The sequence below is a fragment of the Giraffa tippelskirchi genome, chromosome 11 (genome assembly GCF_054371585.1).
Source record: "Giraffa tippelskirchi isolate mGirTip1 chromosome 11, T2T-mGirTip1v1.2.pri, whole genome shotgun sequence".
NCBI lineage: Eukaryota > Metazoa > Chordata > Mammalia > Artiodactyla > Giraffidae > Giraffa > Giraffa tippelskirchi.
The window spans coordinates 14,779,437-14,806,283 of NC_137285.1; the positions used below are offsets into that span (position 1 = coordinate 14,779,437).

The following is a 26,847-nucleotide window of genomic DNA, read 5'->3' on the forward strand; positions in this document are numbered from 1 at the left end:
AACCCCTCGGCCATGTCCCTCTCTTTGTCCCCTGTCCTTCTTTGGTGTTTAATGATCCCCCTCCCCACCACAAACTGAGTTCCGTGAGATTAGGGATCCTTTCTGTCTTACAAACACATCCTCAGAGCCTGGCACTTGTAGCCGGAGTTGTGGAAATAGTTGTTGAATAAATGAATGGATGGATGGATGGTTGGACAAGGGTGTGGTACCTAGAGGAGGAGATGGTCTGCTCAGACCTGGGCTCTGCGCTTTGGGAGCAAGGCATGGGGAGACCATGGGGGGCCTGCCCCCTCTTGGTCAGTTCCAGGGCCCTGTTCCCTCCTGGGGCATCTCTGCTCTGTCCACACACATCCCCTCTTTGCCTCTGCCTGAAGGACCCAAAGTACCGATGACATTTGGGACCTGACCCTGGCAGCCATTTCTGGCTCACCTCCCGGGGTTCCCAGGTCCCTCTGGGACTCGCAGGAAAGAACTGGATTCTGTAGGCTCACGGCCCCCTATAACCTGACCCTGCCCCCATCCACCAGCTCCGCCATCCGCAGCGTCCCAGCACTTACCGTGTGTGCCAGGAACAGGGCTACTCGGATCATGCACAAGTCCTACCCACCGTTCCAGGAGGGAGCCCCAGGTAGCATCCACAGCTGAGAGCCGACCAAGCAGAGGCTCCGGGAAGGAAGGAACTGGCCTGGGGCCATCACCTGGCAAGTGGCAGTGCTAGGATTTGAATCCAGGCCCCAGGCTGCTCGAGGCCATGTTTCCCTGGCTTCCCACACTGGGCCTGGGGCCCCGTCCTGGGCTCCCCCAGCCCTCTGTGCTTCTCCACTGGGGCAGGGCACCCTCCCTGATGATGAGGGAGGCACCCTTCCTCACCTGTCCACTGCCTGCCTCCCCCACCCCACTAGGAAATTTTCAGGGGCGGCGCAGGAGGCCAGTTTGGTGCCTTGCCCGAGTGTCCTTTGTCCAGCAATGTATGCACTCCCCAGCTGCTGATCTTTATTCCCAGAGAATGGCCCTACGTAGCCAAACCGGTTTGTTGGGGAAAGATGACACCCCTCACCCTAACTAAGCACCAGGGACTAGCCACATGGGATCCTAAAGGCTCGCCCCCATGCCTCAAGGTGGGATCAACTCCGCTGTGCCACTCACACTCCGGAGCACCCCATGGGGTCATCTGAGCGTCTTCAGGCTTGTTAAGCCCCTTCGGCTGCCCTCTCCTGCTTCCCTCACTCTCCCTTTCTAGAAAGCACTCCCTCCATCTGTTAATCATTGTGACCCCAGTGCCAAGATCAAGGCCAGGTGGCTGTATCCCTTACTGAAGGAAGGAGCCATTCCTTCCGCCCTCAGTGCAAAGTCAAGCTGTGTTGAGGATCAGTTCTTGGCAGAGGGAAGGAGCGTGGTTTACCATCATCACCACTCTAATCCTTGTGCCATGACCAATACCCGGCCTGAAGTAGGAGCTAAGTGAGTATTTGCTGAATGAGTGAATCAATGAATGAATCAATGAACAACTGCCTCATTTTTCCCCAGCCCAGATGCCTGCCTTTCTCCAAATCTTTCAGGCCACCTCGTCTTCACCTGCCAGGTAACCTCACCTGCCATGTTCACCCTGGCTGGCTTTGACTTCACACCAAAATGCTTTGCCAGCTGCCCACACACCCCAGCAGTTCACTGAGGGACCTTGCCCCCTTCCCCAAGGGCAGAGGATCAGAGGGAGCCTGGGCTGCGCTCAGCCAGGCCCCCACCAGAGATTCACCCAGGCCAGCTCCGCTCCGCTCTACTTTTGGACAAAAGTGCTCTGCGACTGCAAAGACTATGCCGTCCAGCATTTTCTAGCTGCCCCACTGCCTGCTTGAGTGGGGCACATCCTCCCTTTGGTCGCCCCACTCAAATTTTGTTTGCAGATGTTCTGCTCATGTCCCTGTCTGGATGGAAACTCCCTAAGGACTCTACCCTAGAGGTTAAAAGCTCAGGCTCTGGAGTCAGAAAGGCCTGGGGCAGGTTATGAAGTCCCCTCATAGCCTCATTTTGTATAACTATAAAATGAGGAAGTAATAGGGCTGCCATCTGACCCGGGCAAGAATTCAAAAAGATGAATCCTGTATATGCCTGGCTTGTGGAAAATAATAAGTGGCACCTTCTAGTATTTATTAATTACCTGAGCAAGTGCTTCAGGCATATCTGGTGGTTAATCATCAAAATGATCACACTTTCCTTTGGAAAAGGAAGTTAAATCACGTGTGTGTGTAAAGCTCACCCTGTTCTGGTCATGACCACTGGGTTCCAATGAAAGTCACTAATTCTAGGTAAACCCTGGGGACATTCTGAGTGGCAGCTGCATGGCTAAATGGGGCCCTTATGCCTTGCCGTGAAAGGACCAGAGAAGGGCCTTCAACTTTCTTCTGTTTCTTAAACACCTGGCTTTCTTCCAGACCCAGGCTCGGTGTGTACAGACGGCAAGGAAATTTGGAAGAGATGATGATTTCTCATTTCCCAGATTCTCTGGTGTAACTGCAGTGATGAGCCCAGCATAGCAGTGCATAGCGGTTGCTCCATAAATATTGTGGGGTGAATGACGGAATAAAAGGAAGGAATGGATTTGAACTCTACCACGAAATTTCAGCACCAAGTTTAGGGGTCTATCAATCAATACTTTTGAGTGAATGAATGAACTCTGGGTTCACTCTCACAGTGCCAGTTCTGAGCCCAGGTTGTAGCCTAGAGGAGGCCTGTGATAAATATTTATGGAGGAAATGAACTAGATCCAGTACTTCCCAGAAAGCAGCTGAGTTTCAGCTGTGGTCGCCCCCACCCTCTTTTCTGGTCGCCCCAGGCCCACAGACAAGGTTCCAGGGACTGAGCCTTCGGATTCCAGCCAGCAGCCTGGCTTGGCCTCAGCCCAGTGGGAATGGCGTCTGGGACACAGAGCAAGTTCAGGGCATGGGGTGCACGACTGAGACCTAGCTGGCTCGCCAGGGAGCTCGTGGGTGCTCCCCCTGGGAAACACTGCCCCCAACCCCCATGATGGACTGAGCTGGCAAGAGCAGACCGCAACGACCCAGGGACACTGCCAAGGAGCCCCCCGTCTGCACAGCACTGGCATCAATACAACCACCCACACACACACACACACACACAGATGGGGACGTGTAGCTGTGCCCTGCCAGCCACAGGGCTCTCTTCCCACAGCCCGTCCTTCCTCCCAAGCCCACGTGTCGGAGCCAACCACGTGTTGGAGCCACTGTCCAGAACGGGCTCCAGCGATCCACGCAGGTGATCCTCCTCAGCTCCTAAACTCACCCCACGTGGCGCAAACACATGGACACGCACCTGGCACCTCTCCAACACCCCAGGGCCCGCCATCCTGTTCCAAACACACCTTGCCTCCGCCCCAAGCTGGCGGCGGCTGCAGACCACCCAGTGGTACCACCAACAGACAACACCATCTCTCACCAGGGACCCTGTTCATGGATAATAGCACACCTCTCAGCCAGGAACTGGGACCCACAGTTCAAACTGTGGGCCCTGGGACAAGTCACCGAGTGGCTGGGAGGTACCGAGCTGGACCTCTCTCTGACCGCCCCCCTAGTCTGTGTCATGGGTTGGCAGCTGTCCCCTCCTTTGCCACAGCTGGTACTGACTCCCCACTCGGTACCATGGGGCGGCTTGGACCCTGCAGAGGCCTGCATGCTGGACGACGCCCCCAGAAGCCTCAGGGGTCCTAGGCCAGGGCCCTACTTGCCCCCAGCCATGCACCGAACCATGCGGCATTCTGAAACCACAGGACTCCACCTGAGCTCTGGCCTGGGGAGGGAGCAGCCCCCCATGTCACCTTCCTGCAGGAGTCTCATGCTGGGCAACCAAACGGGGCCACCCCATGACACTAGCTGGCGGGCTGGAGGAACATGCGTGGCCTTGGGTGCCCAGACGGGCTGGCACAAAGAGCCAGTTCTTCCAGGGTGATGAGGAAAGAGTTGGGACCCTATAGCCTCCCTCTGGGCTGACTGGCCCTTTGTTCACCCCTCAGGTCCCCCTCAGCCACAGGCCGGGGGCGGCCCCTGCAGCTGCACCATCCAGGGAGAAGGCCCCCAGGCTGGCATTTGGTCCCTGCAGGGATCCCCTGCAGGTCAGGCCAAAGCAAAGGGGGTCAGGGATGCTAGAGGCCTGAGATGCCCCAGGAGAGCAAAGACCACGGTGAGCCCCCCTGCCCTGCCACGGCCCAGCTGGGCTCACCAGGCCCACCGGCCTGGGAGCAGGGCCCCCAACCTGGGTACTCACCAGCTCCGGTGAGGCCTCTTCCTGGCGTGGTGGCAGGTGCCCCTCTCAGGCCGTGCTCCCCATCTGGAGAGGCCGGCGGCACTAATCAGCCGCCTGGTGTGGCGTGAGCCTTGTGGCTGGGGCTTAATTGACACCAGGTGGCCCCTCCCCAGGGGCAGGCTGGGAGGCGGTTCTGCCAGGGCCAGGGGGTCAAAGCCGGGGCAAGGGGGCTGCACCCAGGCCCAGCCGGTTCAGGCCTCCCCTGGAGAGACCGGGGCGGTCAGGCAGCCAGTGGCCACCCCTCCCCTCCTCTCCTGCCGGCCGCCTCCATCACACACCCAGCCCGACTTCCCTAGGCTCTGACCTTTCTTTCATTTCAGAGGCAGCAGTGGCAGTGACAGCGTCTGCCCAGGAGGAGGGTGGCTCAGGTTTCCCCCCAGCTGGCTGGGGGCAGCCGTGAGTGTGTGCGCTGGGTCTGCAGTGGCCAGGCTGGGCCCGCAGGGTCCTGAGGAGGGCCACCCACTGCAATCACAAAGGATCCCCCAAACCATCTTTTATTGAACACTTACTACATGCCAGGGCCCTGCACGGTCCCCGCACGGACCCCCCATTAACTCTCTTGGGCCCTGAGAGGTGGGTATTTATTTAACCCCGCTTAGCAGAGGAAACGGAGAAGGCAATGGCAACCCACTTCAGTATTCTTGCCTGGAAAATCCTATGGATGGAGGAACCTGGTAGGCTGCAGTCCATGGGGTCACTAGGAGTCGGACACGACTGAGTGACTTCCCTTTCACTTTTCACTTTCAAGCATTGGAGAAGGAAATGGTAACCCACTCCAGTGTTCTCGCCTGGAGAATCCCAGGGACGGGGGAGCCTGGTGGGCTGCTGTCTATGGGGTCTCACAGAATCGGACACGACTGAAGCGACTTAGCAGCAGCAGAGGAAAAAAAAAAATCAAAGCTCAGAGAAGCTAAGCTTTTCCCCAAAGGTCACACAGCAGGAGAGGCACCAAGTCAGGGATTCTAGTCTCTACCTGCAAAGTGAGGAATCATCTGTTAGATAGGGAAATCGAGGCTCAGAGACAGGAAGCCAAGTCTCAAGGTCATAGAGCAAAGTGTGGAATTCGGATTTGCCACCAGACGTATTGGGTCAAGCTGCCTGGAAAAACAAAGTCTGTGTGTATGCTGAAACATAAGCTTTCTCTTCTGACCCGCATGAGTCTCTGCTTGTATTAGGGCTCTGAGGTGGAGTCATAGGTGGAGTTTAGGGGTAAGAACATTGGACATAGCATCAGGAGACCCGTGCTGAAGTTGCTGTGTGATCTTGAGGAGGTTACTCTGGGCTTTGTTGAAGCTCCAGTGAATACCAAATGGGATGCCATGTCGAAAGGGCTTTGCCACTGGGACACACAGGGCAAGACTGGGGAGTGCTAAAGTGGTCCCTACTCTGTCCCCAGTACCCCTTCTCAGAGGCTCCCCACCCCTGCCCCATCCCCTCATTGCCAGGGCAGCAGGACCTAGCAGTTAAGAGCACACACAGGCTCTGCAACCACACAGATGTGGGTTCAAGCCCTAGCTCTTCCTCACCAACTTGGGTGACCTTCGGAGGTCACTTCCCTTCTCCGGGGCTCAATTTTTCATCTCTAAGAGGTGCCAAAGAGGTGCTCTCTGCCTGGGATGTGTAAGAATAAACAAGAAAATGCCCAGCACCTGCCTCTTTACTCAATCACATCTACTGACCACCTACTGTGCGTGGGTCACCATGCTGGGCACTATGTGCCCTGCTGATGGAGACTGATGATAAATTTAAAAGACACATATATATGTAATTCCTTGTAGAATGTCCTCCAAAAATAGGAAGTAGCTGTCGCTTGTTGTCTATGCACTTACTCAACAAAAGAGCTTGTTGAGCACCTCCTATGTGCCAAGTACTGTTACAGGCACTGGGCATACAGCAGTGAACAGTGAGGATGGACCCCTGTCCACACGGAGCTGACAATTTCTAATAAATAACCACGACAATCCATTGCAATAATAATTATTATAAGACCATTCTTTGGCAACACACACACACACTCGCGCGCACACACACACACACTGTGTTCCCTGGTGTCCTCACTGGTGGAATAACTTGCCTGTCTGCTGGGTCTGCCCCTCGGGGAGCTCCAAGGTGGAGCGTGCCATTCCAGAATGTTCTTAGGTCTAATCCTCAGTGAGGTTCATGGGCTCCTTTTTGGTGTGACTGATGGGCAATCTGGCCGGCAGCCCATCCCCCTTGCCCAGGCTCAGACCCCACGTGGGTTGGGAGAAGCTGAGCCCGTGACTCAGCCGGCCTGACCTGTCAGGCTGAGAAGGAAGCAGGCAGCTGGCTGTGCTGTGAGCCATGGGGTCCTTCTGAGCCAGACGTGGGGCAGGTGGCCAGGGTGCAGACCAGGGCCTCCAGATGGGAAGGGCTCTGAGTTAGGTGACTGCACCCTGGCCCCTGGTGATCTCACTAGTAAAGAGAATATTCTAGAAAGAAGCAGAGGGATTTTGCTGGCAGTCCAGTGCTCAAGATTTCACCTTCCAATGCAGGGGGTGGAGTTGTGGGTTCGATCCCTGGTTGGGGAGCTAAGATCGCACATGCCTCATGGCCAAAACAAACAAAACATAGAACAGAGAAGCAATGTTCGTAACAAATTCAACAAAGACTTTAAAAATGGCCCACATCAAAAAAATCTTTAAAAAAATTAAAAAAAAAGAAGCAGTGAGAAATCACAGGATGTTGTGCTTTGTGAGGGAATGAGCTCCCTGTCAGTCAAAAGATTCTAGCAGGATGGTGTTAAGGGGACTCCAGAAATGGGGAGAGTGTTCTAGAAAAGCTAGTTGATTTCTCCTGACATCACCTTCTCCTGCAAGCTTTTTCTGAGTCCATCTCCCATGCTAGCCAAGTGTTTCCCCTGACCTCCCCCACCCCTGGGTTCACCCTTGCCCCCAGTCAGCACTTACTGCTCATTGCCAGAAGGGGCGGTTCATCTTGCCCACAAAACTGAGCCCCACCTCCTCTGTCCCCTGAACATTAGTAAACCCCCAGTACTCAAACACAGAGTGTGGCGTACAGTAGGTGCTCAGCAAATGTTTCTTGTATTAAAAAATGTATAGATCAAAATGATAATCTACCATGCCCTTTCATACTTTGAGCATTTGGGACTTTGACAAGGAGGAGTCTTGCCATTTCACTCATTCATTCTTCATTCAACAAATATTTCCTGAGCACGTCCTATGTGCCAGGCACTGTTCTAGGCACTGGGGATACAGCGGTGATAAAGACTGATAAAAAAATCCCTGTGTTCAGGGAGTCCACCTCCTCGTGACTGTACCTTTAATTAGATAATCTTCACAGGTGTTTTTATTAATAACAATAATAGCCATTGCCATACACCACAGTTTCTAAGCCTCAATGCTATTGATTAGTGTTTGAGGTGGGGGCTGTACCGTGCACGGTAGGAGGTTTAGCAACATCTCTGGTCTCCACCATTAAATGCCACTAGCAACCTCCTCCCTCTAAGTGTGACACCCCAAATGTTTCTAGACATTGCCAACTGCTGTAGGGGAGCACCACCTCTAGTTGCTAACCTTAGTTATCTGTTAAGCACCTACTATGAGATACGCACTTTGCATTCATTAATTTACTCCATCTCTAAAATATCTCTAGGAAGCAGGGGCAATTATTTTCATTTTACAGATGAGGAAGCAGAAAAGATTAGTCGTTTGCTTATGGCCCCAGATTTGCACACGCAGCCCTGCACACATAACTTACTAGCATCCCTGTGCAGAAGGCAGGGCTGGTGGACCTTGGGAGCCAGGGTACCAGCTGCAGAGACCAACCTCAGAGCGGCATAGCATGTTCCTCGTCTGGTTCCAGGGGTCTGCTGTCAGCTTGGAGCTGAATTCTCTTCTGGTTTCATCCTGCAGCCCCTTGCAGAGTGCAGGGACTGGCACCCAGTAGGCCTTCCAGGACAGCAACAGATGGGAGAAATACACTGCAAGCCAAAGACCTAATTATAAGCTTTCTAGTAGCCACTTTAAGAAGGTGAAAAGAAACAGGCGAAATTAACAATAGTGAGGTATTTTATTTAACTGGATCTAGTTGAAAATGATCACGTCAATATGTAACCATTATACAAAACTGTTAAGATAATTTACATTTTCTGCCTTTTTTTTTTAACACCTTAGAAATCCAGTGTGTATTGTACACATACATCTCCATTCAGACTCATCACACTTCAAGGGCTCAATAACCACAGGTAGCCTGTGGTTCTGTATTGGGTAACACCATTGGCTTCCCTGGGGGCTCAGTGGTAAGGATCTGTCAATGCAGGAGAGGCAGATTCAATTCCTGGGTTGGGATGATCCCCTGGAGAAGGGAATGGCAACCTATTCCAGTATTCTTGCCTGGAACATCCCATGGACAGAGAAGCCTGGTGGGCTAAAGTCCAGGGAGTTGCAAAAGCAGGTATGACTGAGTGAGAAGCACATGCATGCATTCTAGAAAGTTTATTGATCAAGAGAATGAACATGGGAGGTAGGATATTCTGAGCTCAATGGATAAGGCATCCCTGGGCCCACAGAGCCTGTGGGCTGTCACGTGGAACTGTCAGTTTTTCATTACTCACCTCTCTGTCTTCCAAGTTCATCCGTCTTGTTTTCCTTGGAGCCCAGCCCCAGAGCCTGGCTGTAGGAGAAGCGGTGCGGTCTGGTGGCTTGGAATCAGAGGCCTGGTGTCTATCCTGGGTTAACTACACAGCTGAATGGCTCTGAGCCTCAGTTTTCTCATCTGGAAAGTGGGAGTGATGACAGTTTCACTTGGTGCCGTGCCACTCAGTGGAACTTTGTGCCATAATGGCCATGTGGGCACTAAGGTGGTTAAACTCTATCCACATGTGGCAGGTCTGATGGAGAATTGCTTTTCAAACTTTAACTGCTAGTTATTCAGTCGTGTCTGACTCATGCAACCCCATGGACTGTAGCCCACCAGGCTCCTCTGTCCGTGGAATTCTCCAGGCAAGACTCCTGGAGTGGGTAGCCATTCCTTTCTCCAGGAGATCTTCCTGACCCAGGGATCGAACCTGAGTCTCCTGCATTGCAGGCAGATTCTTTACCATCTGAGCCACCAGGGAAGCCCAATTTTAACTAAATTTAAATGTAAATAACCACGAGTGGCTAGCAGCTACAGTGTATCAGCACAGTTTTGGAGCTTCACTGCAGGGATGAAGTCTAAAGCACCTGGCCCAGAGCAGGCCTTCTCCGCTTGGTGTCTGATTTACCAGGCTGGAGGGGCTATCCCGTGTGTGGAGGTCCCTTTAGAGTACTCAGGGTACTGATGTGGGTGTGAGGAAATCACCTCAAGGTCCAGAAAAGAAGCCTCTGAGGGGATTAGGGTGGGGCTATTTGAAATGTGAATATCTTGATACAATTTACGGGGATGCAGAGGGCCCTGAAATCCTCTCTCAGAGGTGCTGGAAGGCTGCAAGCTCATTCTGGCAAAGGCCTTGCATCTTGAACATCAACCTTTGATGGGAAGATAAGAAGGTAAGAGAGGGTAGCTGGAACCAGGCAGCCCACAGACTTGGGCAGGTGAGGTGGAGGCCACAGGGCAGGTGAGGTGGAGGCCACAGGATTGTTTAAACTGTGAGAAATGGGGAGAAAGGGTGACTGCTACCTTGAAATAGTGCTGGCCTTTCTGTGGGTAATCTATCATAAAACTGGTAACAACAGCTATCAGTTGTTGAGGGCTACCTCTGTGCCTGGCATGGAGTTAAATGGTTTAACATGAATTATATCATTTACTGCTCACAATAACTCTATGACATAGAGACTTGTGGGCTTCCCTGATGGCTCAAGCAGTAAAGAATCTACCTGCAGTGCAGGAGTTACTGGAGACTTGGGTTTGATCCCTGGGTTGGGAAGATCCCCTGGAGCAGGAAATGGCAATCCACCCCAGTATTCTTGCCTGGAAAATCCCATGGACAGGGTGGCTAGGTGGGCCACTGTCCACAGAGTCTCAAAGAGTCAGATACGACTGAGTGACTGAGCATACACATGTGATTGAGACTTGTACTGTCTCTGTTATGTGAATGGTGGAACTGAGGTTCAGATTGGTTAAGCAACCTGCCCAAGGTCACAGAGCAACAGAGCTGAGCTGCCAACACAAGCCTGGCTGACTGTGATGCACTCTCTCTTTTCTCTACTGTGTGATACTGTTTCCTTGTGTAACTCCCTTTATGATTCCACGGCTTCTTAGTGATTCTGTATCAATCTTGACATTAGTTTTACAAGGTCATATCATACCGTCATTTGGTGATGAAAAACTGGGCCACCAATAGGTTTAACAACTTATCTAATAAAATATTAAGAACACTGTTAAGAACAGTGTTAAGAACACTGTTAATGAAATTGACTCTGAAATTTGTTTGTACAATGTTTTTATATTTAAAAATAAAGTCTGTCATCTTTGCTCAAATTTAATCTTTTTAATTTACTTAGAGGGTCACTGTCTTCATCCTCTTGACTCTGGGTGTTTTGTAAGGCCCCTTTGCGAGAAGAAATGACCTTAAGACCTGACATCATACCATGTAAATGATGAGCAGGGATCTAGGCTAGAGACCCTGGGTTTCAGGTTTGTTTGGTTTTCAAGCAACAACACCAACAAAAATTCTAAATGAGCTTTGGGGAAAAGAGGAAGGGGGAAGAAGTGATTAGAATCCAGCTGGAGAATCCAAGGAATCTGAGGAAATGCAGAAAATTCTATCAGCAGCAGAAATTCTTAAAGGTCTTTGAGTCACAGACTGACTCCTAATACTATTCAATCCCTCCCTGCAAGCCCCAGTTCAGAATTCTAAGTTCTCAGGAAAAGACATCTGATTGGCTCAGTCTGGGTCAGGTGTCTACCCCAAACCAATCAGCTATGGGTAGGCGGGGCTTAATCATATAGTCATGGAGCAGAAAGGACTGCTGGGATATACACATCCATGCAGAGAAGACAGGGTGGGCAGCCAAGGAAATAGGGACCCTTACCTTTGGCAAAGAACCCTTTTCCAAACTCAGTGTGGCTTGATGTCCTCTCACTATCCTACTCTGAACAGACCTGTGTCCTTCTTCCCTAGAAAGTGCTGACAATTCTGTTCTGCCGGAGTCAGCGAAACATTTCTGTAAAGGACCAGATAGTAAATATTTTTAGCTTCATAGACCATACCATGTGTGTTGCTGTGATCCAATAAAACGTTATTTATGGACACTGAAATTTGAATTCCATATAATTTTCATATGTCACAGAATCTTCTGAGTTTTTTCAACCATTTAAAAATAAAAGACTCATTCTTGTGGGCTGTGCAAAACTAGGTGGCTATCCAGATGGGGTTTGGCGGCTGGAGGTTGCTGATCCCCTGTTGTCATGAAGAGTAACATTAAGTCCTTTGATCTGAATGTTTACTTCAAGATAGAGAAAGCATCAGTGGAACAAAACATTACTTCAAATATGTTGCAAATGAAAGCTAAACCAGCCTTAGGAGGACTTAATTAGATATGTAATAAAACAACTGCAAATCTGACCTAACTGAGTGATGCTGGTCAATTCAACTCCTCCCCCAGCTCAGTGTGTAGGGACATCACTCAGCTATGTTTTACCTCTGCCTCCTTATCAAAGTGGCATTGTAATTTCTTGTTCCTTGAAGAATTTCTAGCCATTATTCTTTATGTAGGATCTGATTTTCCTTAAAAAAAAAAAAAAAGTCTCATTGAGGTTGGAAAATGTCACATAGAACAAAGAATCAGGATGGTGCTGGACCAGAAAATCACAGTCCTGCTCCCCACCCTCCCTCCCAAGCCTAACCCCATAGTCAGGCTCCTGGTAGGGGGTCAGATATTAAAAAAAGAAGAGAAAGCAATCAAATACATTGAAATCCTCAGAGGTATGGCTGGAGGCATTGCAGCTTCGTTTTTTCTGGATGAACAGTCAGAGGGCAAGGAGTCCGGTGCTAGAGCTTCAAGCTCCAGCCCCTGTTCTGGGAGTACCTCCTGGCAGGGAGTGGGGGCAGGGGAGGGGCTGGGTCTATAGGTGAGGACATTACAGGTGGACCATTGCTCAAAAGCCAGTCTTTCTTGTACGAGACTGATCTCTTGGGTTTCTGAGCTGGAGAGAGAGCTGCTGCAAACTCCAAAGACACGTAGGCTCCAATAACAATGTAATAACTATGGCAAGTATCAGCTTTTCTTGAATTATGAGCTAGGCTTCACGCTAAATGGCTCACATATATCAGCTCCCTGAAGCTAAGAAGTTAGATATGATTATGTCCCTATATGATGCCTGAGGAAATTGAGGCTCAGAGACTGGCATGGGTGACTGTCTTAGCTTGGCTTGTCCCAGAAGAAGATCCTAAGGAGTTGTGAGTGAGTCATTTATTGAAGACGTGTTCCCAGGGATGATGGGTGAGGAGGTGAGGTGGGGAGAAGTCAGGCAAGGAGCCATTTCAGGCTAGGTCCAGCCTCAGCCTGATCCTGCGGGGGAGGAGGTGCTCCAGAGTGTAAGGTATGCCTCAGAGGTCATCCTCCTTCAAGGCAAAGACTGCCTGGTTTGGTACTTCTGCGACCAGTCCAGTCCTGGCTAACAGCTGCCCTGAGGGGATGCAAGAGCAGCTCTAGCAGCTGGAGGATGGTCTTCCTGAGATCACAGGTGCAGCTGTACTTAGAGGAGGGGGAAGGGCACACAGAACGGCAGCTCTTCAGGGCGTTAGGGCAATGAGCGGAAGAACTGGGGTTCAGAGTCCTGGTGTCAAACCCTAGAGCCCTGGACCTTCAACACTAAGCGTGAAGCCCCCAAACACTTGTATATGGATTTGTGCTGGTCTGTGTCACAGTGTTCACTGGGCTTTGGAGAAATGAAAAATATAAGGATATTTTCATTTTTATTTCCCCAAATTGTGGCTGCTCTAATTTTTAGCCTTTCTTCCATAAGACAGTGGTGATAGTAAGGCGCACACATGCTTAGTCCCTAAGTCATGTCTGACTCGTTGTGACCCCATGGACCATAGCCTGCCAGGCTCCTCTGTCCATGGGATTTCCCAGGCAAGAATATTGGAGTGGGTTGCCATTTCCTCCTTCAGGGGATCTTCCCAACCCAGGTATTGAACCTAAGTCTCCTGCATCTCCCGTGTCTCTGGCATTGGCAGGCAGATTTTTTTTACTACTGAGGCACCTGGGAAGTCTGATAGTAAAGTGGTGGAGAGAACTTATTTGGATTTTGCTGTTTTTTAACAAAACAAAACAAGAAGTTGAGACAATGCATCAGTTACCCCGTTTTTCCTTTTCATCTAACAGTGCAGAAAACGTGGACTCTCATACTTTATGGTCTGTAAAAGGCCCAATATACTTTGAATTTTTCCCATGGCTGAGAGCAATGTTTCTCCCTTGGAATATGCATCTTCTAAGATACAGTGAACAAAGGGTTCTGGGGTCAAAAGAGTTGGGAAACCTATATACTCTAGTCCACTCTGGGAGAGTTTATGAGGTACATGAGCATATTAAAGGCCCTGACAAGTCCTGTAGCAATGAAACAGCACCTCATTTCGTTTTACCCAGTGCCCCTTTACTTTTTGATCACACTCACTAGCCTGCTATTGACATATTTCAGGAAAACTCTGGGCACTGGCTGAAGCCACTGTTCTCAGTGCATAAGAATGCATATACCCTTGTTTGGCTTGTTTGTGGCATCGTGCCTGGGAAGAGGCTGATGGGAGACGGGAGATGAGGGTAGGCTCCAGAAGGTCTCAGTTTGGGCAAAGGTGAGGAGGACCCCAGGGGCCAGAAAGGTTTGAGAGGCCTCGTCCCTGCCACTGGGGCAGCTGGGTGACCGCCTCTGTTGTTGTTTCTCACTCCCAGGCACTTTCCTTGCAGCCTGTGCATGGTGGTTAATGAGCCGTTCAGTTCCGATGACTTGCAAGGCCTCCCGTACTCAGCTTAACACTGGCTGTGCTTGATTGATGGTGGCCCTGCGGCCACAGAGGACCACAAGTCAGAACCGGGACAATCAATTAGTTCCAGGCCCCAGGGAAACCTCTCCCCTTCTTTTCTGCTCGAAATAGAAGAGGAGGGGATGGAAGTTTCTGCTCTGTCTCACACTTTCTTCCCACATCAACACTATCCCACGGCTAAATGTCAGATCCAGGCTGGAAATATATAATGTTTATTGGTCGTTTATGTCATGCAGCGTGTTAAGTATTTTACCTGTTTTTAATCCTGATCACAGCCCTCTGAAGTGAGAGCAATTATTATCCCAATTTTATAGTCACAAGAAACCGAGGCTGTGACAGTTGACGTCACGGCCCAGCGAGGTCACAAGGCGGGTCTAAGTAACATAACCCGGGACTGAAATTCAGGTGCTGTGGGAGACTTTCACTTCCTGGAACCTCAGTTTCCCCATCTGTAAGATGAGGCAACTCATACCCCATTTGATTGTGATGAGAGGGAAAAAAAATCATGTGTATGAAGGCAGGTCAGTGAATTTAGAGCATTAGATACCAGGTAATATTCTCTGAGAGAGACATTGAGGTGGGCTGGTGCCTGGGTCACCTCCCAGCAGAGATGGGCGCTCTGGGGTGAAGAAACTTGGACTGGAGATTGTTCTTTACTCACTAAGACTGGCCCCACTCCACAGCCATATTAGTAACAAACTCTAACACTAGCAACTAACATCCATAGAGCATTTACTAGAGGCCGGCACTGCTCCAAGTAGTTACGTTCATCCATGTAAGCCTCAATTATGCCTATTTTTACAACAATTATGCCTATTATATGAAATGGAGGCTCAGGGAAGCTAAGCGACTTACCTAAGGCCACACAGCTTGCATGTGGTAGAGCTAGACTTTGACTCCAGGCCCATCAGTGTGCCCGTGCTCCTGGAGCGCATGCTGGGAAGAACTTACTGGGACCGAGGAGGCCAGCTCGTCTCTCTGCAGCGTAGTCCAGGAAAGGGGCTGGGAATCTGAGTCAGTTACCCTTTGGCTTGTTTCCCCAGCTCTCAGTCCCTCCTGCTTTGGATGAGTTGAAGAGCCCCTGCCTCACTGGCTAGTTCTCCTGGTGAGAAGTGATCTGGTTTCATGAAAGCACTCTGTAAAGTGGGCTTTAGTAACCCATGTGACCGAGGAGCCCGTCATGCTGTGTGCGCGCCCAGGAGAATGCAGGTTTTGGGTTCACACCTTGGCTTGAGCCCGTTACTTCAGCCCTCTGCCCCAGCTTCATCCGTCAAAGGGAAATGAGTGGTTGTGGGGATTAATGACCAAGCTTAATACTTTCTGGGCCAGGGACAGAGAGGGTGCTCAATGTGTAGAATCATGTTGGGGTGTATGTGTGTGTGTACACAGTGTGTGCATACCTGTGTATGTATTTATACATTCCCACCATATGCATCCCTAGGGAGAAAACTCATTCATGGCTGGCCAGATGGAAGGATTCTTGGCCAGGCTGTGACAGTTTGCATTACTTTTGAGCAAACATTCACTTTCCTCCCCCTCCTACTCTGGGTAGAGTTTACAGCCCGTTCCAAATGAATGGCTGGATCACGTGACTTACTTTGGCCACTGGAATGTTAGTGAATGTGGTTTGAGAAGATGCCCTGAATGTCTTTATATGCAGTTTGGCTTAGCATTTCTGTTCTGGGGACCTGCCATAGGAAGAGCATGCCCCAGAGAGCTTCTCCTTCAGCCTAGGTCCTGAAATAGGGAGATGGGTGGAGCAGACTTGATCTTGAAAGGACCCTTATTTAAGTCAGTCTTGGCCTCCAGACCTAGGAGCATGAGAATAAATGCTAGCTATTGTTGGCCATGGAGTTTGTGGGGAAATTTGTTACACAGCATTGTTGTGTCAATGGCTGACTGAGACATTGGATGATGTCACATCTCAGGATTCCCTTTATACCACAGACAACAACAGAATTCACACCCGTTTTGGTGGCAGTGTGATGCAGTAATTTTTCAAATTCTTTATTGGCATAAATAATTCAGACATTGGATTCTCACTAAACATTGCACTAAGCACAAGAAACAATAGGCTTGCCAGCCCAGAGGCTCACAACCTGTCCAACAGCCCAAGTTAGAAATACTTTTTTGAGAAGTGTAGAAAACTTTATAAATGATTCTGTACAAATATACACAGTGGACCCTCCACCCAGCTGGCCTTCCTTTCTTGGATGGCATCTGAATCAACAGTTCTTTCCCAGCAATGAGACATTGGCAATGAGAGAGACGGACAGACAGACAGAGAAGACAGACAAAGATAGAGCAAGAAAAGGAAAGTGGCCCCAAAAGGAAAACATGAAACCAACTTCTTACATGAACTCATTCTGTGACAGTCAGCACGAACATGAAGAAAATATGGGCCATCGGTCCATGTCGGTCTGTACAAGAATTTGTCTTTATATATATATAATATATATATGTATAATATTTATAGGTATATATACTTTGTGTATAGAAAAAAGTAACAGCATAATTTACATAGAGAAAGCCTTTTTTTTTTTACAACTGAGAATTTTCCTAAGGTCAATAACTTTGAGAGTAATCAACCGAATGAATCATGCGGTAAGTGTATGGAGTGGACCCCAGTGAAAGATCAAAGCTCAGGGAGGCAGAAATGAAAGGCTTAGGGTGGGACTTGACAGCCCAAGCGGGATGCTCTCAGCCTGGCCCAACCATGGGCAAGGGTGCTCACCGGGTGTGACCAGACTCATCTGGCCTCGGTGCCTACCTCTGGCTTCTGTCTTGGGGCCCTGCGGGTGGCTGGTCTTGCCAGAGGCTCTCCAGCTCCCTGAGGGTGAGCCTCTGCCCTATGGATGCTGACCCCCACAGCAGTGGAGGGGGATGTCCTTGTGAGATTTGGGCATCCCACCCCATGTCTATCAGGGCACCAACATCTAAGAAAATAGTTAACACCTACCATCTCTCTATTCCAGTCCTTCTGTTTTTTTCAGGAAGATCCCCTTAGAGGTGGAATTCCTGGGGAGGCTTCAGTTGGGTCATGGAGAAGAGAAACCACATTTACTGAGCACCTACAACTGTGCCAGGTATTGTGCAATGCTACTGACATTCACTACTTCAGTTACTCCCTCCAGTATCCTTGAGGGTTAAGGGTCTACGAAGCGCTCGTAGGCTGCACAAAGCTAAGAAAATCCAAGGAATGTTTGGGGGGAAGTGCTGGTGCTGAGAATTGATGGCGAGGTCATTATTCACGATCCAGCGTGGCTTACGAAATATACGTTGTCACAATGAAACAGGTGAGCAAGCCCTGTTAATTTACAGCAACACACACACACACATACACACACACACACACACACACACACACACACAGCCCTGGGAGTCCTATGGTTGGCAAAGACACCATGTTCCCTATCCTTCAAGCTCTGACACATATTTATAGGGATATGACACACACCATTCCATCGACAGGGTAGATGCATTTTCTCCCACACTTTCAGCTGCACTGCAGACATGGCCTGTGGCCCACTAGGACCCCTAGGTCTTCTTCAGCCACTCTGTAACAAACCAATATTTCGCCCATCACACCGGTCACATCTAGTTGGGAGACCCTTAAAGTAGCGTATTTCCATGTTCACGCGTGTGCTTCATTTCAACACTCCAGTGGCCTATGAACAGTGTGACATAAACTCTCCAGGAAAGAGGCCCTGGTGACACAGCTGAGGGAGGCTTCATGGTGTGGCAAGACAGATGCGCGTACCTCAGCGATCAGAGACACAGGTTGCAAGAGAAGGCAGAAGCAAAGACAGGGAGGAAAATGCCTTAAAGAGAAGGGCTGAAGGCCAATCCATCTACAGAAGTGATGCCCCTGAGTCCTACCCAATGAAGGGGCGCTAAGAAACAGACACTGCGTGAAGACAGGAAGCACAGAGCTAGAGGCGGGGGGGGGGGGGGGCAACGGTGTCCAAGACAGCCTAATCACTGGTCTGATGCAGCAAGCACAAATTCACCTGGGACACCTCCTTCCTCAGCACAAGGCTGAGAGCCTGGACCAGGCATGATTGGGGGAGAAGTTGAGGACTCCACATCTGAGCCAGGGCACCTTCTGTTCGGGGATGAAATTTCCTAGGATCTGGCACTAGGGTTGGGGGAAAGCAGGGGAAGGGTAGAGCTATTTCCTAGGGGGCAGGCTTTCAATAAATCGAGATCTTGCCTCTGAGCCTGCACATGGGCTGTTCCCTCCACCTGGCACACTGTTCCCTACCACTCACTCCCATGTGACTTAGATCTCAAGACAAGGTTCAGGAGTCCCCTCCTCTGAGAAGCTTCTCTTGAGGGCCCTTACTGGGGCGGGGTGATCCTCCAGAGCTTCAGAACCCTGTCACAACTTCTCTGTCTTCTCCTCTGGACTTATTTCCCTGCAGGGAGGGGCCACCTCCTCACTTTTCAGGAGCACAGGAAGCACTGACTGAATATTTACTGGATGAGTGTATGAGATGAAGTCTTGGGGAACGAAGGGACACATGTTGCCTTATGCTGAGCTCTGCTGGGGGTATAGCCAGTGTGGCTGGGGACACGGGCTTCTGAAATACTGAGAAGACTTTCTTTGAATCCTTCAACTGCTCAATGGGAAGCATCTTAAACCCATCAAAGGGCCAGAAAGTAGGAGCTACAGTGGTACTCAGGGACCAGGACACAGAGCAACGCCTGTGGAATGTGGGAGTCTATGCAGATTCGGGGAGCCCACAGTGGGTAAAGTCTACCAACTGGATGACGGCTTGGGAAGGGGGAGTCAGAGAGGCCTGGGTGACATCACGCCTGACACTGTTCAGGCATCCAGCCCCAAGGCTTGGGGCTTTCTGAGGATTTATTCTGGACAGCAAGGTCAGGATGAATGGGCCAAGAAAGGGAGATGAAAATCTACTGCATTCCCTGAGGCAGGGGGCACCGGGGCAGATGAAAGACATGAGAGAGAGGAAGAAGCTGGGAAGCCTTCAGGCATCTCCTATTTGTGCTTGGGCCTGGCCAAGGGCACCCATGCTGGCTGTACACCCTCCCTTAATGGCTCAGCCTGGTCCAGCACTGCCCAGCTGACTGGGCCTTTATGGGTGGGGCTGAGCAGGACTCAGTGGGAAGCTGGTTGGGAACACGAGTGGGTGGGTGCTGGGAGGGGCTTGGTGTGGCAAGACGAGTACATTAGGGTAGCCTGGTATCTACACTGTAGCTACAGAGCAGTTACTTGAACTTACACAGGTTCATAGGTACCCAGTTTATTAGTAGTAGTAGTAGTTGTAGCAACACAGATAGAAAATAAACAGAGGGAAGTGGCTACAGTCTTGGGGACCAATGCATGGCATTCATTGACAAGGATGCATTTAAACTGCCACTGCCCCAAGCCAGGCAGGGCTGGGGTGGGGAAAGGTCGACACCCCAGGGAATGGAACCCCAGTGTCGACTCAACATCCTTCTTGGAAGGTGCTGGGCTGAGTGTCCCTGATTCCCAAAACAACTTTCCCAGCCCCAGTCCTTTGCGATGCCTGACTTCCTCGCGCCCCCCCATCCTGGGACCATGGGAACCCTCAGGATCTGACTGCAGGGGTGGAGCAGTGGGACTCACAGAGCTCATCCACACCCCACCACCCACCTCTGTCCCCGAATCAGTCACATGACACGGCACTGAACAGCCACCTCTTGTCCACACCATCCATTTTATGGCTCCGTCCCCACCAGAGACAGCTCTTATAACTCACAGTTAACCGGGGATTGGAAGGAGGGTGGGAGAGGCCCTCAGATGTCAGGGGACTCTCCTTCCTGGGGAGGACAGAGGGGACTTCCCTGAGTAGCCCCTGAGAGCGGCACTGGGGTTGCTGATGCAAGTGCTGAGATTTCCATTCAATAAGAGGATCTGCATCAGTAAGAGGATGGAGCCGGCCACCATGGAAGGAACGAGGGAGGATGTGGCAAGGAGAGCTGGGGCGTTGGGTGCATGACCTGTGGGTCGCTTGCTAGCTTGTGAGCTGGGATTTCAGACCTTGTCGTGTTCATGTAGATGGTGACGGGCAAGTCAATTTCCTCTTCACCCAGGCAGCCTTCCAACCATTGAAGATGGCCTTTAAAACCCATTTCCGTGCCATAGGTACTTCCTTCTTTCCTAGGCAGCCTTCCAACCATTGAAGGTTGCCTTTAAAACCTATTTCCATGCCTTAGGTTCTCAAAGAGCCCCCTCCTTGGGTTTTCCCATTTCCCCTCCGTCTGATTTCCCTTTTCTCTCATGAAAGGCTGCAGAACGGCAGGAGGCTGGATGTGGGTCCTAGTGACGTGGCCAGGAGACAGTGTGCTAACGATGTCATGCCTTTGCTCAAAGCAGTGAAAATCAGATGGTGACAATGAAGCCCTTAAGAGCGCCCAGTGCTTCCCCGCTGCCCTTAGAAGCCCTTTGAGATGCTCCCCAGCCTGGGATGCTCCTACGCCCCAGCCCCCAGCCTGGTTCACCCACTGTCTAGCCTGCTCATCCCCTCTCTGGCCTCCTGCCACGCCTTCGCCCGTGCCACACTTCTCTTCCTCTCGGGGTCTTTGTGTGATGTGTTTCTTCTGCCTAGAATGGTGCTTTCAAATGGGCAAGGGAGACTGATTCTGTCCTCCTCCCCACCAGGACATTTGCAGTGTCTGGAGACATCTTTGGTTATCTCAACTCAGGGGTGGCAGGAAAGTGGGGCTGCCGCCAGCACCTGGTGGGTGGGGGCCAGGGATGCTGCTCAACACCCTCCAGCACACAGGATGCCCCGCCCACAGCACGAATTTCCTGGTCCCAAACATCAACAGTGTCGCGGGGGAGGGACCCTGACCTGGAATGAGCGCCCCTTCCCTTCTCTTCCTTGAAATCTCATCTGAAATGTCACCTCCCGGCAAAGACCTTTGCCAACTGCTCCCTCCACTATAATCTCATCTCATGTTACTGATCCTCTCGCAGGGCCGGTGGGGAGGGGCGGTGCTATGTGAGTGGTAATTTATATATTGTCATTGGCTGCCTTCTTGTCTACCTCCTCTGCTAGGCTCTAAATTTCAGAAACCGGAGACTTTATTTCCCTCATCACTGAATGCCCAGGGTCTACCAGTGTAGTAGATGCTCAATAAATAACCTGTCGCATACATGGCATATGAAGAAATAACCCTATGGAATTCTGAACTGATCCGGCCATTGTCATCTGTGTGGGGATGCAAAAAGTCCATCTCCCACCTTGACCAGCTCATCACTCCCCTCCTTCACAATAGGCTTCTCTGTCTCCTGTTGTCTGTCTGTTGTTGTTTTCTGCTATCCTGGCACCAGTCTCTCCAAAATTCTCACTCTAAGCGCGGGAGGTCAGGGTATTTTTAAACTACAAGAACTAGCCAAGCTGGTCTTTTTTTTTTTTTCCCCTTAAGTGGTGGAAAAGAAAAACTAAGATTTGTTTTTAATCATTAGACTTTCAAATCTAAGAAGGCAGGATGCAAATAGCACGTTGGCATAAACAATGACTGCCCGCTCAATGGAGGGAGGGAACTGTTCTTCTGAGCTAATTTAAGCTAAATACATGGCAGCTATTTTTCATCGCCACTATTGTGTAACTTTCTCCTGAGCTCATGGTCCGGGGGAGATGTTATCTGGCAGGAGGCAGTGGTGGTAGAGGATACGGGGAGGAAGGAAAGGAAGAAACGTAGCATACAGAAAGTACTCTCGGCACGAAGCTGGTTACTAAAGGCATTTCAAAAGCTCAAGGATGGAGCTGTTGGTCCACTAGGATTCCAGGGAATTTTATCTGGGTGAAAACTTGATTTTGAGCCTTCCACACAGTGCAACAACCAAAAAACAACCACAATTAGATTTCCTTTCTGCCTCTCTACAGGCAGCATTCCATATCTCAGAGGTGTCCAGATTGAACCACAGAAACTTTTACAAACGGCCTCAAGTGAAGAACTCCACCCACTCACATACACACCATATTTTCATAAGGAGATGAAACCAGTCCACCCTGAAGGAAATCAACCCTGAATATGCACTGGAAGGACAGATGCTGATGTTGAAGCTCCAATACTTTGGCCACCTGATGCGAAGAGCTGACTCATTGGAAAACACGCTGATGCTGGGAAAGTTTGAAGGCAAAAGGAGAAGCGGGCAGCAGAGGATGACATGGTTGATAGCATCACTGACTCAATGGACACGAGTTTGAGCAAGCTCTGGGAGATGGGGAAGGACAGGGAAGCCTGGTGTGCCGCAGTCCATGGGGTCACAAAGAGTCGGGCATGACTGAGCGACTGAAAAACAACTGGGCCTTCCAGCCCAGTGGGTATGAGGCCTTGAGGGGAAGCCGTTCCCAGGAGGTTAAATGATTTCTCTCCAAGCAAACACATTATCAAATAGGATCATACTCAAGGTCTTAGGACAGAATCTTTCTTTCTGCATTTTAAGTTACCTGACTGCAAATAAAGCTCTGTAGGGCCCACTGAGACAGCCCACCAGCGACAGCCAAGACAGTTTGTGAAAATTTCTAGGGCCTTAGTTCTAAATCTGCTTCTAAGAAGGGCCCTGGCTTGGGAGAGTTCACCTTCCATGCTCTGGGTCCAAGTTCTTTCTCCTGTGTTAGGAGGGGAGGCATGAAATAAGACTGGCTACTTGTGTCCACATGAAGTAGGAAGGCATGCTGTGATTGACTGGCAATATCTGCCACTAGTACAGGAGGTGCAGTGGTGGCAGAAATGTCACATATTTGTACCCTCTGGACCAGGTCGTCCTTCTGGATCTTCTAAATATAGATCATTCTAGACCTTCACTGCAATGACCAGGCTGAGATAAAATTTCAGGTCAAGACCTAGCTGGCCCCTATGAGGGCATGCTGTCCTCTGTTATTCCTGCGTTGGTCTCTGAGCCATGGTGTGTGGGGGAGTCACCAACACACAGCACATCTGACCCCTCCATTGGAAGATACGATCAGCCAGGGTTTTCCTTTGTGGGGTCCTTGTGTGTGGAATCACTGTCCTCATGCATGGAACCAGGCTCTTCTTTCAGCAGGCCTGGGGAGGGAATGTGAGGTGGCAGGGACCAATTCAAGTTTTCTGGGGCTCAGAATAGCCACTGGCCACTCTCCAGCTGCATCCCTCTGCCCAGTGCATCTTGTTCAGCTTCCAGGTTCATCGTCTTCACCGAGCCAGCCTCCAGGGGAGGTGGGGCTGATCTCCGTCTCCTGGCTCCTAGCAGGTGATTGATGGCTAAATGCTGGGGGTCAGCTGCTCTCTTCTGTGATCTGGCACTGGCTCTCAGAACACCGTGCGGGACATCAGGTCGAATTCACAGTGGTTGATTTTACTGGGGATTCAGAAACCTGCTGAGGAGCTTGGAAAGAGCAGCCTGTTGTCAGTCTTTTAGAGATTTAGCTACAAGGTAGTGTCTTCAAAGCTCTGATAAGCCCTGCAATCAACAACTCAGCTCAGTCTTGTCCTGCCTAAGCATTTCCAATGCACATTTGTCTCGAACCCTTCCAACGATGCAACATTCATCTAGTCTGCCATGGAATTAAAGGCTTATGTGACACACCTGATAAACGGTCAGCCTGGCTCAGGCAAGCTCCGGACAAAGCCCATTTCCTCCTGCTTGGTCCTCAACAGACGGACAGCGGCCATCTCAACCCCAGGGCGACAAACTGTTCGTATTCTTGGTATTAGGAAAAGGGGCTGGAGGATGCTAGTGTTCAGCATGACCCAGTGGGAGGGAGGAGGACTCACTGCTGAGCCTCCCAAGACAGAGAACCACAGTTCAATGTTCAGAGTGGTACAGCAAGAGGGCTGGGCTGAAGCTGCAGCCTGCTTGGCACAGAGGTGTTGAAGAAACTTGGGAGTGGCTTTGCCAACCCAGATGCACATTTCCTGGAAATGCGCAGCTCCTGGCAGCCTGTCAGTCTGGGTGTGTAAGTGGGAGCTTCTGTGCAAACTCCCAGGAGGGTCCCCACCTCCCCTGTGTCCTCTCCATCTCCCGGTTATGAGCTACAGGTAACACCACAGGTGGGGCCTGTAACACTCCGACAGACAGCTGGGCATCTACACGGGGGTGGTGGGCTCCTGGGAAGAAACGAGCCCAGAGGATCACATTTATAATGTTGGCTCTACCTGGCACACAGCAAGTGCTCGGTGAAGAGCAGCTGTTAGAGATGCATCACTACTCTGCATCCCAGGACTTAGGTACCTGTGACACTGGCCCCAGCGAGTCTCTTTGTGAGTCACCACCACTGAATCTGGCAAATTCATTTGGGGTGATGTGGAATCCACAGTACAGGGCCAGGCTGTGGAGAATCCCATTACCACCCGGTCCTGCCAGTGGACCCTCCTGGCTGCAGGGAAGGACGTGTGAGCCCCTGTTTCAGGGCCTCGCGCTGACCCCCTCCAGCCCCCCGACCCCTGCATTCAGCAAGCATGTACTGAGTACCTATAATGTGCCAGGTGTTATGCTTGGTGGTAGTGTGTAGGTAAGTAGAGAAAGTTGGGGGAGCTTAAAGGTCTCCACCAACGTTGTGCCCCAGCTGGTTGACAGGAAGGGCATGGATGGTGTGCCCTTGAGAGGAGAGTCAGTGACTTAGGGTGATAATCAGGAGCAGTGGCTGGAGAGGAATGGGGCTGCCCAGGAAGAACCTGCCAGACACCAGGTTTCCACATTCCAGGGTTCCAGGCTGACCCTGGCTGCATCTCATCCCCCTTGGAGGTCAGGACTATTCTTACAGGTGTGTGCAGGTGAGGGCTGGGCTGGGTGGGGACTGGTAAGGTGAATCTAGGCAGCCAGGGAGAGTGTCTGCCTGAGCTTGCTCAAAACCTTCCTCACTTTATAGACAAAGCTGAAAGAGGACACAGCAAATGCGCGGTTCACTGAGGTCTGTTCCTTTGTTGCTGAGAGAGAATGTGAACAGAAGCCATCATGATGTCACCAACCGTTTCGGACTGGGCTGAAGAGCTTTCCATGGTCAAGTGACTGTCCTGCTACACATGGGCTGCCCATCCTCATCCACAGAATTAAATATGGGACTACTGGACACCAGTGATGGGATGTGGGGGGAAGGGGGCAGGTTTGATAAAAGTGGCAGCCATGGGCTGACCCTTGTGGCCCAGAGGTCTTGGGAATCTATTTCTGGGGGGTCTGCTATGGAAGAACCAAAGTGACCACCCAAGGCACAACTGAAAGCTCCTTGGAGGATGTCAGGGGTTTCGAAATGAGCCCCTCTCCGCCAAAAAAGATATATTCAAGTCCTAACCCTGACTACCTCAGTATGTGATCTTATTTGGAAAGAGGGTCACTGCAGATGTCATTGGTTAAGATAAAGTTGAACTTGAGTAGGGTGGATCCTAATCCAACATGACTGGCGTGTCCTTAGGAGAAGATGCTGGGAGATGACCGACACACACAAGGAGAAGGCCGTGTGATGACAGGCAGAGGTTGGAGAGATGAAGCCACAAGCCAAGGAATGCTGAAACTGACAGAAAACCATGGGGAGTAAAGAGTTGGTTGGGAAGGACTCCTTAAGAACTCCTTTATGAGTTCCAGGGGAACTGTGGTCCTGCCAGCCCTTGATTCTAGACCTCTAGCTTTCAGAACTGAGAACATCAATTCCTGCTCTTTACACTGCTCCAGCAGCCCTAGCCAGTTGGTACAGAGGGGGCAAGGGGCTTGAGTGCATCGGTGGCATATTTGAAACAAGACCGGCCCTCAGGGGATGGCTGGGTCAAAACAAGGCCGCCCAAGGATGAGGACAGGGCAGGCAAATTTAGGAACTCAAGGCTAAGGACAAGCATGGAAAAGCCAGCCAAGGATGGGAGTTTTGCCTCCAAAGGCCCCCAAGTCAGAGTCCTTGAAATCCCAAGGGTCCTTGTGAGGGACTGAGTTATGCACACACCACCCTCCCTCAACTCATACGTTGAAGCTCTAACCTCCACTGTGGCTGTTTAGAGAGAGGGTCCTTAAAGAGGTAATTAAGGTCAAACTGGGTCATAAGGGCAGGACGGTAGTGTGATGTGACTGGTGTCCTTAGAAAAGACAGATGCCAGGCACGTGTGCGCCCAGAGAAAAGGCCAAGTGAAGACAGAGTGGGAGGCTGACTGTCTCCAAGCCAAGGAGAGAGGCCTCAGAAGAAACCAACCCTGACACCTGGATCTTGAACTTCCAGCCTCCAGAACTGTGAGCCAATATATTTCTGTTGAAGCTTCCCAGGCTATGGTATTTTGCAACAGCAGCCTGAGCAGACTGGACGAAAGCAGGAGCCCTCCTGAGGTAGGGCCTGAATTCCCTCCAGATCCTGCCCACTAAGTGGTCTCCATGTCCACACACCTCTCCCAGGATGGGGAGCTTTCTACCTCCCAGGGCGAGCTGTTGGAAAGTCCTTCCCCTGCTAGGATATGTTCTTGGCCCCTGTGACTCCCATCCCAGCTCCTGGTCTGCCATGCTGGGAGCCATGTGCAAGCTGGTTTTTCCTTCCTTTTGACAGTCGCCTAGATCAAAGGTTAGGAAAAGTCTTCAGTGAAGGGCAAGACGGTAAATATTTTCAGCTTGAAGGGCCATCCTGTCTCCGTTACAA

The 26,847-nt window shown here is 50.7% G+C and overlaps 2 protein-coding genes across 6 annotated transcripts in view; both read right to left on the reverse strand.

Moving 5' to 3' along the window:
• NOS1 (nitric oxide synthase 1) overlaps positions 1-4,653 on the reverse strand; it is a 194,045-nt gene extending 189,392 nt beyond the window's left edge. For all 4 annotated transcript variants that reach the window (XM_081539721.1, XM_081539718.1, XM_081539719.1 and 1 more), the window contains exon 1: positions 4,276-4,653. The gene's annotated coding sequence lies outside the window, so the exon portion shown is untranslated. The remainder of the gene's footprint in view (positions 1-4,275) is intronic.
• Positions 4,654-7,906: 3,253 nt separating this feature from the next.
• KSR2 (kinase suppressor of ras 2) overlaps positions 7,907-26,847 on the reverse strand; it is a 476,682-nt gene continuing 457,741 nt past the window's right edge. Inside the window, exons 20-23 of one of the 2 annotated variants that reach the window (XM_081539723.1) lie at positions 11,919-12,004; positions 11,310-11,441; positions 8,909-9,069; positions 7,907-8,275 (exon numbers count right to left, since the gene is read on the reverse strand). In XM_081539723.1, coding sequence (XP_081395849.1) covers positions 11,971-12,004 — 34 coding nt within the window. In that variant the 3' untranslated portion in view covers positions 7,907-8,275; positions 8,909-9,069; positions 11,310-11,441; positions 11,919-11,970. The remainder of the gene's footprint in view (positions 8,276-8,908; positions 9,070-11,309; positions 11,442-11,918; positions 12,005-26,847) is intronic. The other variant, XM_081539722.1, reaches the window with a different exon arrangement.